This window comes from Balaenoptera physalus (assembly GCF_965194825.1).
Source record: "Balaenoptera physalus genome assembly, chromosome: 19".
Taxonomy (NCBI): Eukaryota; Metazoa; Chordata; class Mammalia; order Artiodactyla; family Balaenopteridae; genus Balaenoptera; species Balaenoptera physalus.
In genome coordinates, this window is record NC_138900.1 from 54,848,574 (window position 1) to 54,867,832 (window position 19,259).

A 19,259-nucleotide genomic window follows, 5' to 3' on the forward strand; every position below is an offset into this window, starting at 1 on the left:
CTCTTAAAAATATAGACACTTGGTCTCTAACAATGGAGTTTTATTTTTAATTTAAATATTCTCTACAGATCATATACAATCTGACAGCAGACCTAAAAAACAATGGAAGATAGGAAAAACCATTTCAAAGTGCTGAAAGAAAAAAACAGCTAATTAAGAATCATTAAAAAAGAGTACAATATAAAAACCAGAACATCTTCTAATAGACTATGATTAACAACATTCCACTCCCATAAATATCCAAATATTCTGAGGGGATAATTAGCAAGGTCCCTTTACTTGCAGACATTAAATCAAATACTTTACCAACATGTGAGTAAAAAAAAAAAATCAACTGCTAAACATCAAAAACTGTCATTCTGCAAGGAAAAAAAAAAGTACGGCATAAACAAAAACCACAACCCCTGAGTTTTGACTCTTCTAGTCCAACCCACACACTGCCCTGCTTTCATAAAGGCACTCTACCATGCCAAAAGGCAGACTCCAGACAGAGGGAGCACCTGTCCTAAGGGAGAAACATAACATGGGAAGGGACACAGATGCTCCCATGTTGTATTCTTCCTTGAAAAACATGAGGCTAGCCAGCGTTTGTCAAAGTGGGGCATATACCACTGCTGATACCCAAGGTGACTTCAGGCAGTTCTCAGATGGAGTTTTTAAAATATAATTCTTTAAAAAATAATTAACCTTTTGTGTGCCAAAGGATACCACCAAGAAAGTGAAAAGAGAAGACTTCCCTGGTGGCACAGTGGTTAAGAGTCCGCCTACCAATGCAGGGGACACGGGTTCAAGCCCTGGTCCAGGAAGATCCCACATGCCGTGGAGCAACTAAGCCCGTGCGCCACAACTACTAAGCCTGCGCTCAAGAACCCGCAAGCCCCAACTACTGAAGCACACACACCTAGAGTCTGTGTTCCGCAACAAAGAGAAGCCACCGCAATGAGAAGCCTGCGCACCACAACTAAGAGTAGCCCCCACTCGCCACTAGGGAAAGCCCATGCGCAGTAACGAAGACCCAATGCAGCCATAAATAAATAAATAAATAAATAAATAAATACCGAAAAAAGAAAAAAAGAAAGTGAAAAGACAATCCACAGGAGAAAATATCTGCAAATCATATTATCTGATAAGGCAGTTGTATCTAAAACATAAAAAGAACTCTTACAATTCAATGATAAAAAGACAATAACCCAATTAAAAAATGGGCAAAGGATCTGAATAGACATTACTCCAAAGAAGAACAAAGAGCCAATAAGCACATGAAAAGATGCTTAACATCATTAACCATCAAAGAAATGCACATCTAAACCACAATGAGACATCACTTCACACTCTCTAGGATGGCTAGAATCAAAAAGTCAGATAATAACAAGTGTTGGTAAAGATGTGCAGAAATTGGAATCCTCAAACCCCACTGGTGAAAATGTAAAATGGTCTAGCCACTTTGGAAAGCAGCCTGGCAGCTCCTCAAAAAGTTAAACAGTTACCAGAAATTCCACTCTTACAGGTACATACCCAAGAACAATGAAAATATACACCCACATAAAAACTTGTACATGAGTGTTCACAGCAGCGTTATTCATAATAACCAAAAGTAAAAGTGAATGGTTCTGACAGTAAGTACTATGGACAGTGGTGTTTAAACTATGTTCCCAAGAATTCTTCTTATAAGTTTCACACAGCAGCCTTCCCTGATATTGTTCTGGGGGAAAAATGTTCTGCTGCTAAAAAAAAACTTTGAAAACCTGTGGAATTGTCAAAATTAATAAGGAATCAAGGAGATAGAGAGCACACGTCGATAAAACAATTAGAGGACACATGGATGAGGCTAGGCCTTGAAAGGCAGAGATGTGTGTGGGAAGCATTCCAAGGACAGGTGCAGAGATAAAAAACCAGGAAGGAATATATGGAGGTATGCAGGGAGAGTAATTCTGCTGGAGCATAAGGTATACAAAGGTGCTGACGCTTAGAAAGAGAGCGACAATGACTGAAAACTTTCAAAAGTTTTTGCAAACAAATCTGGCAGTTCACTTGATTAAGCAGCAAGTGATTCATATATCAAGAGGTCAGAGTTCCACTGTAAACAGCCAACAGTTATAACCAGGACATGTATGACACTGGTGGCATTAAAGGGTTAAAAAAGAAAACAAACACAACCAACCGCCAAAACTTGAGACAGTCAAACTGAATAGGTTATTTTCCATCTTGCAATACAGACAGTGTTCACTCCAATGTGATCAGTGTAAATAATCTGTCAACCTGCAAAAGGCCTAAATAATTTATATTGGTTAATATTTAAGATATAACACTGCAAATGCAAGACAGAGTGAGAAAAGATTATCAGTGAGCCAACAACGCCTGCTCTAAAACCAATCCAATGGCATGGCCCTTGAAAACAAGAATCTTAAATCTCAGAGACTGAACTACACTGCTGAGTATAAAAACTTGGCCCTGAAGGTCTAAACAGAAGCTAAAACTCCCAAACACCAAGACTTGGCTACCAGGTACTTAAATCCTGAGCCAAATGAAGGTTTCAATTACAACACACTAGTGCCATGGCAGAGTCAGCTCTCTGCAGCCTCTTGCAGGGCTTCAACTGTGGGACTCTCTCACCTCAGGGTATTGGTGGAGATGGCCACAATGCCCTCAGGGCACTGTTCAGAGGCGAAGCCAGATGCAAATTCCAGGGTCTCGTAAGACAGGGGGGTGAGATGGAAACGAGATTGGTAAGAATAGCTCAACCATGAGCGGCTTGACATGGCCAACACCTGAGGAAAGAAAAACATCTCCAATAAGCTTGGGAAAAGCCCAAACATGGTATGCTAACAAAATTATCCTATCCCCAAATTTCAGTGTGCAGAATATCCCAAGGAATTTTAGAAACCTATAGGGCTACCTTAAGAAAAACAGGCCTAGAGAAGAGGCAGTATGGCTTACTATTTGCTAAAAGCATTGGCTATTAGCCATATGACCTACTAATCAATCTCTGAGCCCCAGTTTCCACATGTGTAAAATGGGAATACTATCACAAGGCTGGATAGTTGCAAGTATTAAATGCAGTAACAAGTAAAGAACTAGCAGAGCACCCAGCAACACTGATATTCTTAGCTACAAAGGACACAATGTTTACCAGCCTCTTTCACATTACACAGTAAGCCATGACACTGATACCAGGTTGCTCCTGGGTACTGGTATCCTACATGGGAGGTTTCCAGCTGTCAGTGTACTCCATTTGCTCAGCCTCAGGACTGAAGGGATCAATACTCTAACTCACCTATAACCAAATCATGGCACAGTGCCATGCAAATCCAGTTAAGAAGCTCTAGATTAAGAGACCCAAGACTTCCCACGTGAAGGAAACTAATCAAGATAAAGCTAATGTCAACTAACTACAACACTGGTGAATTAATGACAGCAAAATTTATACCAAGGGGATTTTTCTCAGCTGATGTCACTAACATCCAAAAACACTATCTGCCCCCTTTCATTACTTACTGCCTCCTGGCCTTGCATCCGGACACGGAAGAGTTTCACAGGACGGGACCCCAGGTACCTAGTGCGGGTGTCAGACAGATCCCCAGTGACAGGGTCCAGGACAGTTCTCAGCAACACACCATTCTAATAAAAAGGAGAGGAGTGGTTAAAGCCTATACATAATGGAAGCTTCTTTAGCTACTTTATTTAACTTCAGAGCAGATGGAAGGAAATGACTAGGTGGTTTAAATATATAGTAATCAGCCAGCCATTCATTCACTCTCTCCTAAATCACTCACTCACTCAGATAGCTATTGAGTATTCACTAAGTGAAAAGCACAGTTACTTTTCACTGTATATCCTTAAAAATATTTTTACCAAGTATGTTAAACTCTTCTTCATAATTTTAAGTTTTAAGATATATGCACAGTTTAATATCCACGCCTACTGTGGTCTATAAATACCATTTCCCTTAAAAAGAATAAGAATCCTAAGAGAAATGGCTTCTTCAGGTCTGAAGCAAGAATATTCCAAATGTGTGTGGGGCACTTCGTTGTGCCAGAAGGAAGCCCCCAAATATAGTGGGGTCATGTTAAAAGGACAAAGGAGCCAACTTGAAAGGGGAACTCCCACTCATCTAAAATGTGGCAATTTAGCATCCAAAACAAAGACTACAACAGTTTGATGCACAAATATTATAAAATCTGCAAGTGCATCACGTTATTTAAAAAAAAAACAGAAACAAACACTTCATCAGTCTTCATTGGAGTATGCTACGGCACCAACTCCTTACTCTGAAAATAAGTGAACAAAGGGGAAAAAATGAAACATTTATCCTTTCCCTATATGAACTGTACTTCAGGGTAAGCAAAGATATAAAGCAAATTTTGTCTCTAGAGAAAAGTTCCAGCTAATTAAAGAATGAAATAGAAAACCATCACTTCCCAACCCCTAATGAATCTAGGCAATGTGTACCACTGGCTGTTATTAAGTAAAAGATTGACAGAGGGCTTTAAAACAGGTCATTTAAAATAAATACTAACATTCTAACATCACTAAATTAAAGTGGGACAACCAGACTTCATATGCCACCTGATGTAATAGGAAAACAAATGGCACCTATAAAAATATTCTTGTCCCTCACCAAAAACAAAAAAACAAAAAAAACAAAAAAAACCTGCATCTGAATCTGATCAACCTCTTGGTCTGTGCTATCTAATACTATAGCCATCAATCAAGCCACATGTGGTTAGTCAGAATTAGAAGTGTGCTGTTAGGACTTCCCTGGTGGCGCAGTGGTTAAGAATCCGCCTGCCAATGCAGGGGACACGGGTTCGAGCCCTGGTCCAGGATCCCACATGCCGCGGAGCAACTAAGTCCATGCGCCACAACTACTGAGCCTGCACTCTAGAGCCCTCGAGCCAAAACTACTGAAGCCTGCGCGCCTAGAGGCCATGCTCCGCAACAAGAGAAGCCACTGCAATGAGAAGCCTGCGCACCGCAATTAAGAGTAGAGAAACTAGAGAAAGCCTGCACGCAGCAACGAAGGCCCAATGCAGCCAAAAATAAATTTTTTTAAAAAAGTGCTGTTACGTGCAAAGTACCAAATAGCAGATTTCAGAGACCTAGTTCTCCCCATTCCCAAAAAAATAAAAGGGAGAAAACATAAAATATCTTAATTTTCTAGTGACTACAAATTGAAATATTTTGGATATACTAGGTTAAATAAAACATTAAAATTTAACTCCATCTGTTCCTTTTTTGTGGCTACTGAAAAACTTAAGTTACACCTGTGGCTTGCATTATATTTTTAATGGATAGCATGGTCTAATCTACCCACCAGTTTGCAGGAAATACAAAGGATAAAGGAACAACAAACACACAAGGAATGACTCTGTCAAATCCAGAAGGTGGGAAATTCCACAAGAAAAATGATCTGGTTTCTTTAAAAAAAAATTTTTTAACAGGTTGGGACAGTTATTAAAAGAAACATAAAAAGATAAATCAAGCAGATGAAAACTGTGGACAGCTTTATGTAGATCCTGAGTAGAACCAAATGTAAAAACATTTTTGGGAAAAGAAAAAAAAAGGAGAAAACTAGAATATGGGGGTATCAGATGATATTAAGCAATTGTTAGGGCTTCCCTGGTGGTGCAGTGGTTTGAGAATCCGCCTGCCAATGCAGGGGACACGGGTTTGAGCCCGGGTCCGGGAAGATCCCACATGCCGCGGAGCAACTAAGCCCATGCACCACAACTACTGAGCCTGCACTCTAGAGCCCTCGAGCCACAACTACGGAAGCCCATGCGCCTAGAGGTCGTGCTCCGCAATAAGAGAAGCCACTGCAATGAGAAGCCCGCGCACTGCAACGAAGAGTAGCCCCCGCTCGCCACAACTAGAGAAAAAGCCCGCGCGCAGCAACAAAGACCCAACGCAGCCAGCCATAAACAAACAAACAAAGGAATTGTTAAATTTTGTTGAGCATGATCATATTAAGGCCTCAACACACACACACACACACACACACACACACACACACACACACACACTCACACCCCCCCCTCAAGTACAGCTACATTCTCAAGTACTTAAAGATGAAACTATATACCATATTGGATCTGCATTAAAATACTCCAGGAAAAAGAAAAGAAGGGGAAAAGACAAAGTGCTGATAACTGGTAACAGGTACATGGAGATGCATTACATTAGTCTAACTCCTGGGCATGTTTGAGAATTTCTAAATTAGGAAGTAAAATTAAAAAGCAAAAAGTACCTGGCCTAGATGAAAACGAAAAGTATCAATACATGGTCAAAACCCCTGACAATCTCTGATCCTTAGGTTCCTGCCTTTCGGGCCATGAAGAGCTCAGGTGCTTTGACAACAGGGAACATCTAGGGGCCCTTTATTGCTAATGGAGCCCATTATGAACTGTGAGACCCTCCGTATCCAGGGGTTCTGAATCCACGGATTCAACCAACCATAGATCAAAAATATTTGAGGGAAAAAAAAAAATTCCAGAAAATTCCAAAAACCAAAACTTGAATTTGCAGCAACTATTTATATAGCATTCACCTTGTATTAGGTAATTAAGTAATCTAGAGATGATTTAAAGTATATGAGAATATGCAATTACTATGCCATTTTATATAAGAGACTTGAGTATCCTCAGACTTTGGTATCCAAGGGAGATCCTGGAACCAATCCCCCAATGATACCAAAGGACAACCGTATTAGTTTCAAAAGCTGCATACTGTGAGAATTATAGGCAACTCTTAAGGACCCCATCTAGTTCTGCCACAGAACAGTGATTGCTAAGCATTTTTATCAAAAACTCTTCATAAAAATACTTTTTTATAGGCCTGATGTGTTCTAATTAGAGCTGAAATAAGTGGAACACAGAGCAGCATTGCTCACTTCTCATAAGGTGGGTAACTGAAACCACAGGCACAGTATTGAACAAAGGAGTCATAAAAGTAAAAGAAGCCCTGACACCAACAATGTGAGCTTCTAGATCTCTTACCTGTAGCCCAATATTCAGGTATAAGAAGCCAATAGAGCCCCTCTCACCCAGCTCATCCTGCTTCTCAGTCCCACCCATTTCCACAATACACAAGGACTCAGGCTGGGCTGGGAGAGCCTGCATGCTCAGAGGTTGCAAACAGTCCTAAGGGGGAAAGAGAAAAGAATAAAACATGGGAAGTGACCAATTTTGGAAAAAACTTACCCAGAGAAATCTAATTCTAGAAGTGAAGAACAACTCTTTCTCATGGACAGGGAAAACCTGAAGAAGTTCTATTTAGACTGAACCTTAGAACAATCTCTGGAGAGGATTGTGCTTTCCTTTTTTTTTGCAAAAGTGGATAACAGTAAAAGTAAATATGCAAAGGGCGCCTCTTTAAAGTCATCCAAGGCCCTTTTCTGCAAACACAATCTTGGATTTTTTTTTTGTTTCTGTTTAAACTAAAAAAGGGAATCAAGACATAAGCCAAAGAAGCAAGCACTGCAGAAGACTCCTGAGGTGTGCTGCTACAATAATCAGGAGAAGCAGCAGGTGGAGATTTCAGGGTCCAGCCCAGCTGATCTCAGAGAGGGACATCAAAAATGGGTCAGGTGCTCAGGTTCCCAGTGGAAGATCCTTAAAGTTGAGAGTGACACTCACTGAGGGATCCAGGGAGATGATTCTGACAGTGTTGTCCACCAGCCCCACAGCCAGGAAGCGAGACCGCTGCTCTCCAGGGGGCACATTGGCCAGACTCATGCACACCACATCTGCTGACATCTCCTTCCGCTCTGTGTATTCATTCAGCTGTCCTGACTACAGGAATGAAGACAGAGAGAGGTCACAAACCACTCCAACTTGCCCCCAAACCCTGGGCCTGGAGAACAAAGCGGGCTTGTTAAGTTCCTTTTTGCTTCCTCACACTCTTCTTACTATAATCAATGACCAAGAATATCTCTACCTGAGGTTCCAAGACTAAACTCTACAGGCTAATGGAAAGCAAAATTACTGACAAGAGAATCAAGAGACCCTTGACCAGTATAATGCACCACAAATTTTCTAAGCCAACCTAGCTCTCAGGAAATGAAAATACATAAAACTGTTTATTTGTTCATGAAAATACTCTGGGTGAAAGAGAATTCAAATATGGCAGTTAAAGACAAAAACCCTCAATCATAGGTACAGTTGGACTATACAAGTTGGCCACATCCAGAGACTTCTTAAGAACATAATTAAACACACCTAACATCCTTCCATATATAAAAGTAAAATAAAATTTCTGAAATTGATTCAGATTGCAGAAACTAAACATATGGCAAGTATCTGGTGGAAAACTAGAGTGTGAAGGGCAGAAAAAGTGTTTCATTGCTAAGATGGCATTTCATAACTCCAATTAGAATTAAAGACATGAAAACATATCCACCTCCAACCCCCTTGTAAAGGGCTTTTGGACACTTTCCCTTCTCATTTCCCTTTCATTTTTAAAATTTTATTTTATTTTTTATGTTTTTAATAGGTCTTTATTGGAGCATAACTGCTTCACAATACTGTGTTAGTTTTTTGTGTGCACAACAAAGCGAATTAGCCATATGCACACACATGTCCCCATATCCCCTCCCTCCCACCCTCCTTTTCCCACCCCCTAGGTCATCGCAAAGCACCAAGCCGATCTCCCTGTGCTATGCTGCTGCTTCCCACCAGCCAACTGTTTTATGTTTGGTAGTGTTCATTTCCCTTTCTTATGAATATATAATCTAGATACCTGGACTGCAACTCCCATCTTCACCTCTGAACCCTACATTAAGTCCCACAGTGAACGGTAAAATAACATACGGGATCCATTTCAAAATAGACCAGTTCTCCTCCTGTCAGGGCGATCACCACTTGTCGTTGGTTCACTGCACACTTCACAATTGTTTTCTTTCCAGGAGTCTTCCACTCATTGACTCTCTTGTCTGCTCGTATGTGCCGAATGCCATCAGGATACACCTAGAGGCAGTAACAGAAAGAAACCCAACTTTAGCAATTTGACTCATCACTCAAGCATGACCCTCACACCTATCAGATCTGTCAGATCTAGAGGCACTGTATTTGAGGCACCAGTTGGGTCAATGACAAAAAAGAGTTAAGAGGTCCCAGGCAAGGTTAACTTCAAAAAAGTTCATGTTTTGCAGCATCCATTTCAAAGAAGTTCAAAGCTCCTTAAATGTGAACCCAGAAATCTACACCATAATGAGGTCAAAGAAAGGACAAAGTAAGGTGAGCGGGTTAAGTGGCTCTCTGAGAATCCTCACCTGCACTAAGGCATCATCTCCTAACAAGGAGCAGGACAAGGTTGGGGTAGTGCCCAGAAACCCAGAGTCAGTCACTTCTTCTACAGTCTCTCCAATGGACAACACAAGTGTGGCGTTCACGAAAGACACAATGATGTAAGCATCAAACTCATCTGAAAAGGAAAGAGAAGAAAGAAGTGGGTTAGCTAAGAACTCATCAGTTACAAAGCCAAATGAGACACACTAAGCATTCTCTTCAGAAGCCTTCCAAGGCACTTCTATGTGTAGTCATCACACACAGTGTGACGTGGCAAACAGCACAGGATGATCCAAAAGATAATTAAAGGTCATAACAGCCTACACATATACTTTGCTTCCTTAAATGGCTAAACAGCACGTAAAGTAGACAAGCCCACATCTAATACCTTTGAAAATTACTATTTTCTTGAGACATTTGCTAGAAAAATGCAAGAGAACAAAGCAAGAGGAAATTTTGTATACAATATTTATATGTACTGAAGCTAGAGTTTCAGATGCCAATCACAATCCATTCTTAAGAGATACTCCCTATAACCAAGAAAGGTCCCCATCTTCTTCCAAAAGTATCTTATGCGGGAACACAAGACCTAATGAATAAAATAGTGATTACTTAAGCCTCCGTGAGACTAAGTCATTCTAGGGTTGGAAACAGAGAATCCTAGGAAGTCCCAAAAGGAATGATGTAAGAACACTGGATAACCAGGGACGGGGCGGGTGGTGGTGGTGGGGTGGTAGTTTATATTGTCAGCCCTTGAAGTCTCTAGTTTTTCACATTTAAAAATATAACCATTCGATGGTCATGAGCAATCCTATTAGAACTTGCTTTTCATTTAATAAAATGTACTTGGATAAACAAACACCAACAAGTTTTTCAAGGAGGTCAGAGGTATACAGGCAACCCCAAAAGTTTCTCACACAGATCCCATAGTTAAAAGCTGTCTACTTCCTACACATTCCACCCTACAACATAAGACAACTTCTGTATGTATCTCCCACATCCAGCACAATGTTTGGCATAAAGCTTGATAAATGCTGAATAAATGTATGTTCCTTTTTTTGAGATGAATTGAGATTTTCCTACTTTACACTTGAATTTTCCATATCAATGCCCCTCTTCCTGTCCCCTTCACACAGAAATCAGGCAAACAAGGGATGGAATGAGAAGCAGACAAGGTACTAACTTGGAGTGGCCACCTCACTCTTAGCAGAAGCAGCTGAAGGACCCTGCTTGCCTGAGTCCTTGTGAGAGCTCAACACCATAGGCCTGATCCACCCCACTCACATCAAGGACACAGTCTGGATTTTGATTGCTCCAAGGGTCATTCAGCTGAACTAAGATTACTCAATGAGTTCAGCAGAATCAGTGCTCTTTACAGAAAAAGGGGCCAGATGAAAATGTATTATTGGTATAACCTATAGTAGCGTTCTGACCTATTAGCAGGATATAAAATCAATTTGGTGGATTGCAATCAGCATTTTAAAATACAAATATATAGAAATAAATATAATTTATGAGGATGCCTCATAGTAAGGGTAAGTACTATTCTGCAAAACTGTTGCTTCAGTTAACAATACGTGTGCACTGAATGAGTGGCTGAAAGGCAAGGATCAAAGATCTTTCCCAATGGGTATAATCTAATGGCTACACCAGGAATCCAGAGTAAGGGTTCCATCATAAGGAATAACACTGAACAAGCAGATAATTGGTTTTAGATTACTTTATTATAACTGTCAACATGTATCGCATGCCTGGGGACACCTTATAAAATGGCTTTGTAAGACCGCACTGTTCACATCATAAAACATGGAGTGCGGATGTGGTTGTCTCTGAAATGGACGCCTTAATAGCGCACAACAAAACCATCATCGCTCTCCACACAACACCAAGCTTGGAAGCTTTGCTCCAGCTCTCAGTTTTTGAATTGGAAATCTCTGGTGTGTAAAAGTAATAGGAATTGCTTAATTTTAACATTATATAAATATTGTGTCCTTTCCCATGTTCTCAACACTGAAACCTTGTATCTTAAATGCTGTGCCAGAGCAAATTAAAGCCAAACAAAAATGGGCTCAAACTGGTCAGGATTTCGGCCTCTTCCTTCAGTCAAGGGAAAAGGTGGGCTTCCAGAAAAGAAACCACACATTTATAACTTACATGCAGAGAATGAGGGGAGTGAGGAAAAAGGGCTGCGTGAGCCCTTATCCTTCCTCTGACCCAAGGCCCCAGACTGCTCAGGTATAAAAATAAAGAGATGCTCGGTGGACTTAAATAGGGTCTTACGTTTGCTGGGCAGTTCAACAAGGAGTAAAGCAATGACTGATGTCTGAAAGCTGCTTTACATCACGGATTTCCTCAAAATATCCACTACCCTGTAAATACTAAGCACACTGTAACTTCTACCCTTTCCATTCTACGGCCAGGAGGACCAGAAACAGATAAGCTGCTCTTGTGTCCTAGGCAGGTTATAGGTTAAATGGTGGACTTTAGAACAAAATCAAGCTTCAGTCAAGATAAATGACTATGAACTATGAAATCTATGTTGCTTTCTTCCAGAGGTTTCAAATTTCATATGAAAGACCATTAGTTCATACCTCAGTGAAGAATCTATTAGGATATGAGGACGCATCTTTGTCTCAGTTAAACAGGACTTCTATCTGTCTGAGAAATACGGAAGCAGCCCACAGAAGAGGGAATGCTTTCTTCTTTCCCCCACCTTAGTATCTCAGGCTCAAAAAACAGCTCACTACTCCAAAGGGAAAAGTGAGTGACCATCCAGAGATTTAGGCCTCCAATGTCTCATTCTCACTCTATTCTCAGACTACTCAGTGCTTGTCTTGCCTCAGCACCGTCTTGATTATACTCAAAAGAAAGAGAAAAAAGGGGTGCTTTCTCCAGGACCTAATCTTTCAGTCAGTACACGTGGAACATACCAAAACATCAAGGGAGAGTATGAAGTTAAGATTTTCTAGCTACAGCCTCTTTCAGCTTAATGAGAGGCAAATTAACCACATGTTCCATATTCTGTGGGAGAAAGTGATTCCTGCCTCAGACTATTTAACATACAGGCAGATGGGTGTGCACCACTAACACTGCACATGGAGAGCCAACTGCAAAGTTACCCTCTGAAAGATGCTACCAGGGCAGCCTCAATATTTTGTGCAGGTCCCTCTCCCTGGGTAATCTCTAAGACCCCATAGTAGACCCTAGCAATAGGTACAAGGTACACACCTGTGGTGATCAGCACCTTCACCAGCCACCTGTGGAAGAGAAAAAAAGGCTTGGTATTGGTAGTGTGCATCACCAAGTACCAGCCAAGGTTAGTAGTTGCCTGGAAGACTGCAGCATGTGTGGACATGTGGAATAGTAACTTAGGGTATCTGGAAAGAGAATGAACAGAGAGAACTTGACCTGTTTTGTGGGTGATCACCCAAATTATAGTTTCTAAAGAGTAAAATTTATCAAGATGTATTCATTTCCTAGATTTTGGTATCTAGAGGACAAAACTTTTCAGCTACAAGTTCCATCATGCAGCATACCACTTATCACGAACTTATCTAACTTACCCCCAAAGCCTTTCCTGATTCTCAAACACATGCCTGTTCCCTCTCCTCTAACCCCTCCTGGCAACATGCTTGCTTGTGCCTTTCATCACATCAGAACACACAACAGTTTTTTATACTTATCTTCTTCTTTTTTTAAAATTTATTTATTTACTTATTTATTTATTTATTTATTTATTTATGGCTGTGTTGGGTCTTCGTTTCTGTGTGAGGGCTTTCTCTAGTTGTGGCGAGCGGGGGCCACTCTTCATCGCGGTATGCGGGCCTCTCACTATCGCGGCCTCTCTTGTTGCGGAGCACAGGCTCCAGACGCACAGGCTCAGTAATTGTGGCTCACGGGCCTAGTTGCTCCGCGGCATGTGGGATCTTCCCAGACCAGGGCTCGAACCCGTGTCCCCTGCATTGGCAGGCGGATTCTCAACCACTGCGCCACCAGGGAAGCCCTTATCTTCTTTTTTAGATGGCACATGCCCTGAGAGTAGAGTCCTATCTTAATTACAAGGTAGCAGAATGAGAATACTGAACTTATCCTAGAAAACCAGCATGACCCAGACTCACTATAGGGTTAGTCAAATGAACACTGGATTGAGATTCGGGAGACACCGCTTTCAGTCTCTATTACCTAGGTGCCCTATCTTGGGACAGTCAACACCTGTGATTTTCGGTCTTCTTCATAAAAATGAGGGGTTAACTTTCCTGCAAATCTAAATTGATTTTACAGTAAAGTTTAATGTGAAAACAAAAACAAACAAAAAAAGAGGAGCAAACTAGGTTTTATCTCAAAGGCTCTTTCTAATTCAAACAGTCTGGGAAATGTTTTTAAGAGCCTAAATATCAACCAGCCAATCTGCCACCAAGCTAAAGGTGAACGTCAACAGTGACCAGCTTCTTTATGAAGACATTACACAAAATGGGGAACTCTTTCAAAACCAATCATCCAATAATTACCTTCTCAGCTAAAATGAACCTACTAATTTCCTATTCACTTTTTCTTTCTACTCAACTCAGATTGGATTCCAATGCTTACACGAAGACAAAATCCACTAAAATGTGTACTCTATTAATAGAAATGAGATTTCCCTCCTCCACATTTCCCAGCTCCCTTAAATTTGTTCCATACAACCAAAACATCTAAATAGCAGGAAGATTTCCAGCTGTTTTCTTGAAAAAGCTTTGTATATTGGCCAGTCCCACATTCCTGAGGGAACAAGAGGAAAATGAGGTCTAGGAATAGAAATGACCTACGATCCCAAAGAATCAAAGGGAAAATGAGAATTGAGTTTCATCTCTAAGGGACTGAAATTCAGTTGTCACAAGACTTTCCTGCTATTGCACTAAAAAGAATTTTCACATAACTTTCAATTTTTTAGGATGAGGTGACCATTTTTATTCAGGAGCTCAGACTTCCTCTTTCCTCCATCCTTTCTTTTCCACTCACTCTAAAATTCTGACTCCATTCAATCAACCTCCGCTTTCCTTAAACACAACTACTATACCTATTGAGCAGGACATTAACAAGCTTTACCAATCTCTTAATACCCAGAATAATACCTTTAATTTCACTGTGATTTCAGCACAATGAGAGAAAACATTGTTGAAGAAAAAAGCAGCAAAAACTTTCCCTTACACCATACTCCTCACACAAATGGAAAGAGTATCTTAAAGATGAATACAGTCAAAGAACACAACATACGACAGCTCTATCTATGATACTCAAGTATATATGTGCTGAACAGCCACCCTATGCTCCCCTTACCCATGTGTACAAAAAGTAGTAAGTGAAGGCACCCTGATTGGGACAGCCTCAAAAACATGGTGTTGAGTCAGAAGAAGTTTCTAGTATATGGTGCTAGATGATGTGATATAGAAGCATTATGAATGCAGTTTCTTAAGCCTTCTATTGTCAATGGCACCCAGACCCTCATTTTGACTGTTGGGAAAGGGCTGCTTACCTTCAATGTGCCGACGCACTGTCCAGACAGCATTGGGGTTACCGGGTAGCTCTGAGACAGCCATTTCTGATACCTGACAGGGAGAGGAGACAAACCACAGATCCAGTCAGCATGAAACTCAGATCCTTACTTACAACTATACTAGATAATACAGTCCCAACATAGCAGGGCTCACACTGTTTACTTGATTAAAACATTGGAACCATCTAGTCAAAAAGAACATAAGAACCAAAACGCTAGAGGTATTGGCAATTCCCATAACAGACTTCAGCAAGAAGTGATGGAACATCTAGGACAGTTGTTGCAGTCAAGGCCAAACGCTTCCTTTGGGTATAACATGCCTGCATCCTCCTCAAAGTGAGCACGTGGGAATGAAACAGTCCATCTAAGTTAGCATCCCATTTCTTTCTTTTTAAAAAAATTTATTTATTTATTTTATTGTATTCGTTTTATTTTTGGCTGCGTTGGGTCTTCATTGCTGCGCACGCGCTTTTTCTAGTTGTGGCGAGCGGGGGCTACTCTTCATTGCATGCTTGGTCTTCTCATTGCGATGGCTTCTCTTGTTGCGGAGCACGGGCTCTAGGCGCCTGGGCTTCAGTAGTTGTGGCTCGCGGGCTCTGGAGCTCAGGCTCAGTAGTTGTGGAGCACGGGCTTAGTTGTTCTGCGGCATGTGGGATCTTCCCGGACCAAGGCTCGAACCCGTGTCCCCTGCATTGGCAGGTGGATTTTTAACCACTGCACCACCAGGGAAGCCTCCCATTTCTGTTCTTTGTTCCCTCAAGGCCAAATTCCATCTCCCTTCACAGAACAATTCAAATGCCACATTCTTTAGGAAAAATCTTCCCTTATTCTCTTGGCTGGCAGTCATCTCTTCCTTGTAAGTTCTCACAGGAATCACAATCATCACCTCTTAGGACACTTACCTAAAAAGTGATCTGAGGAATTGTTTTGTTCTTCCTACTAGATTTTTATGCTCCTTAAGGTCAGAGTCAAGAATCCTCTGAATGTCCTATAGGCTCTCAAATGAGAGTAAATGCAATATGTAAGATGAACTCAAAATGATCTAGAGGAGAAAACTAGGTGTGGGTTATACATTAACTGTCTGTAATATCCTTGCAATTTTTCTGTAAATCTAAAACCATTCTAAGATAAAAAAAAAAAAAAAAAAAAAAACCATTCTAAAATAAAAATTTTATTAAGTATTCTTTTTTTTTTTTTAATATATTTAATTTTTGGCTGTGTTGGGTCTTCGTTTCTGTGCGAGGGCTTTCTCTAGTTGCGGCGAGCGGGGGCCACTCTTCATCGCGGTGTGTGGGCCTCTCACTGTCGCGGCCTCTCTTGTTGTGGAGCACAAGCTCCAGACACGCAGGCTCAGTAGCTGTGGCTCACGGGCCCAGTTGCTCCGCAGCATGTGGGATCTTCCCAGACCAGGGCTCGAACCCGTGTCCCCTGCATTGGCAGGCAGATTCTCAACCACTGCGCCACCAGGGAAGCCCTAAGTATTTTTTAAATACCTAGAAATAAAAAATTAGGCAGCCTATTATACTGTACAGTGGAACTACATCTTATAGGAAGAACGCAAGTATATACATGAAAGACATTACCCTTTTGTTGGTTTACTGACATAATAGCAGGAATACCTGATCGTGGTACAGGAGAATCTTCGAAAACTTCACCATCAATAAAACGTAAATGTCAGGTATACCACACTCTATACACCAAATGTAATATCTGACAGTGACCTTGTTCAACTGAGACCATAATCTAGCTAGACAACAACGTCCAACAATTTTAAAATAGTTTTATATAACACAGATTTTTTTTAATAGAATTGGAAAAAATTAGGAGGGAGCAGAGGAGTCACAAACAATGATTCTTAATTGGGTCCTTTATCTCTTACACGGTATACAAAATTTTCTGTTAATGCATATATGTATTTTTTGTGTTGAGTGCTTGCTTTAATCAGATGCTCGACAGGATCCAATTAGCAGTAAGTAACTAATCAAGAACTACTGGTCTAAATTGGGTTCAAGTCATCGAAAATTTGGTGACCTGATGAATATTTTGGCAGTCAAAATTTTTTGAATTCTCTGAAACTATACTATTAATAGCTAACATTTATTGAACAGTTACTATATGCCAGAACTTGAGCTAAGTGCTTCATACGCATTCTCATTTAATTCACACAACAATCCTTTAAGGCAGGTCCTATAAAGCTTAGTAATAGCTATTAAGTAGTAGAGTCAGAATTCAAAACCAAGGTCGTCTTCCCTGTGTTCCAATAAAAATTTCCAAAAACAGGCAGTGGGCCTCTAAGAGCCTGGAGTCTGCTCAACCCCAACCTCTAAGAGCAAACTGTCAGAGAAAGCTTTATTTTACTCCTAACAAAATCAAGTCCAGGGCACTTGCTAAAAGCCATCAACACTAGAACCATGATGAGAAGAGGGTGTGGGATTTGAGAAGATAATTTTGAGTATCCATATCACCTAAAAAGTCCAACAATAAAGGATTCATTGCGGGGGGTGGGAGGGTGAAGGGATGAATTGGGAGATTGGGATTGACCTATATACACTAATATGTATAAAACAGATACATAACAAGAACCTGCCATATAAAAAAAAAATTAAATTTAAAAAAATAAAGGATTCATTAAATAAATTCTAATCCACCCACTGTGGAGATATATTGCAAAAACATTAAAAATGACATAAGAGCACACAGTAATCAGGAACGTAATAAGATACAAAAATATATACACAATATTAACATAGTTAAAAATATAAGTATCTAAAAGCTACGAAAAAAGACCAACACTAAAAGGACACTGAGTAAAATGTGTCATGCAGATTTCCTAACCTCCACGTAATAGCAACTGAACCTGGAACTAACAGACGTGTTTCTCCCCTTTGATCCCTATTTGCCAGATTTTTAAAATGTGCCTACTGTGCTAACATGTTAAAGGATAGGAAATTTAAACTCTAAACTTTATGGAAATGGGGAGGAAGAAAACATTTTTCTTTCACAGAAACATTAAATACATCTTTGATCTCATCAGAATAAAGCCTTAGGCTGCTTTGTCAATGCTTTCCTCCAAACCCTGCATATGATCTAGAAATTCCAATCTTACCTCAAGTCCATGCCTTAAGACTCTCAGAGATGACCTTGGTCCCCTACCACAGGCCACATATAGCTGTGGAGTGTCTTCATTGGCCAGGTCAGCTATCTGCACAGAGAAAGGGGAAAAAATGTCTACTTCTGCTACTTTTCCATACCCAACCCTGATTGTTCTCAGGGCGACAAACCACTTTTTAGTTTATTAGGTTTAAATATTGCTACTGGCCCTGGGGGCATGGAGTGGATAGACCCAATGTTCCAAAAAGCAAACAGTTTGAAGCAGCAAGTTTTACCAACAAAAAAAGCTTGTCCTTTTTTTTTTTTTGGCCATGCTGCGTGGCATGTGGGATCTTAGTTCCTTGACCAGGGATCCAACCTGTGCCCCTTGTAGTGGAAGCACGGAGTCTTAACCACTGGACCACCAGGGAAGTCCCACCTGTATCAGTTCTTGAGTTAACAAAGTATTTCTTACAATTAGTGAAATTGTTATATAACCTCAAACTGAAATCTCAGCATTTCCTTCCAACTAAAAATATAGACAATAAATTATATTATCGTTATCCGTGACTTTGTCACCAATATTAAAGTTTACAGATACCTCCAAATATCATTTCCCTCATCACGATTTCAAAATTACATTTACTAGATCTGCTGTTAGAACGCACATGATCACAGCTGCCCTATCTACTACAGATGTTCCTATGATGTATCTGACCAATTACAGGGTAACTCTGCACCTGACTGTTTGCCACCAAATGGGGAAGCCATGTGTTCTTGTACTAGTCACCCCAGACATCTAGCTGCTTTCCAGTACAAATATTTGTTGATCAACATGTGGAAACAAGTTCTTTGTATTGTAGTTTTGTCAAACTGTACAATTCAAATGAAAATTCTTGACTGTAAGGCAGTGCAGCCTACTGTAACATGGATAAGCATGTGGGTTGTGAGCATATACAACCTTCACACTGAGTTCTTTAAAAAATTAACTCACCTATTTTAAATGCACTATCTTGTTATTTTAAGCCCATTACAGAAGCACATATACTAATTTTTCACAATTTAAAAAATAATTTGCTCTCTTGGCTATCATATGTTTATTACTATATGCATTTAAAAATATTATTCACAGAGGGGATCCAGAAGCCTCACTAGGCTAGTAAAGAGATACATGGCAAAAAATGCTTATAGCCCTGCTACAGATACCTGAACTTCCTGTTATTCTTGACCTACAAACTATTTACACAATTATCTCCTCAAATTCCAATGAAAGCAGAAAAAAAAAAATCAGTAAAAATCCAATTAGGAATTATTCATACTTATTTTCTATTGCCCTCAGGACTAACCCTTTC

The 19,259-nt window shown here is 40.3% G+C and overlaps 1 protein-coding gene across 2 annotated transcripts in view; it reads right to left on the reverse strand.

Annotated features, from left to right (window-relative positions):
• Positions 1-19,259, reverse strand: part of SF3B3 (splicing factor 3b subunit 3) — a 47,415-nt gene that overhangs the window by 7,473 nt on the left and 20,683 nt on the right. For both annotated transcript variants that reach the window (XM_082438977.1, XM_082438978.1), the window contains exons 10-17: positions 17,924-18,019; positions 14,797-14,869; positions 9,269-9,420; positions 8,808-8,963; positions 7,635-7,790; positions 6,996-7,139; positions 3,496-3,618; positions 2,614-2,768 (exon numbers count right to left, since the gene is read on the reverse strand). In XM_082438977.1, the coding sequence (XP_082295103.1) occupies positions 2,614-2,768; positions 3,496-3,618; positions 6,996-7,139; positions 7,635-7,790; positions 8,808-8,963; positions 9,269-9,420; positions 14,797-14,869; positions 17,924-18,019 (1,055 nt within the window). The remainder of the gene's footprint in view (positions 1-2,613; positions 2,769-3,495; positions 3,619-6,995; positions 7,140-7,634; positions 7,791-8,807; positions 8,964-9,268; positions 9,421-14,796; positions 14,870-17,923; positions 18,020-19,259) is intronic.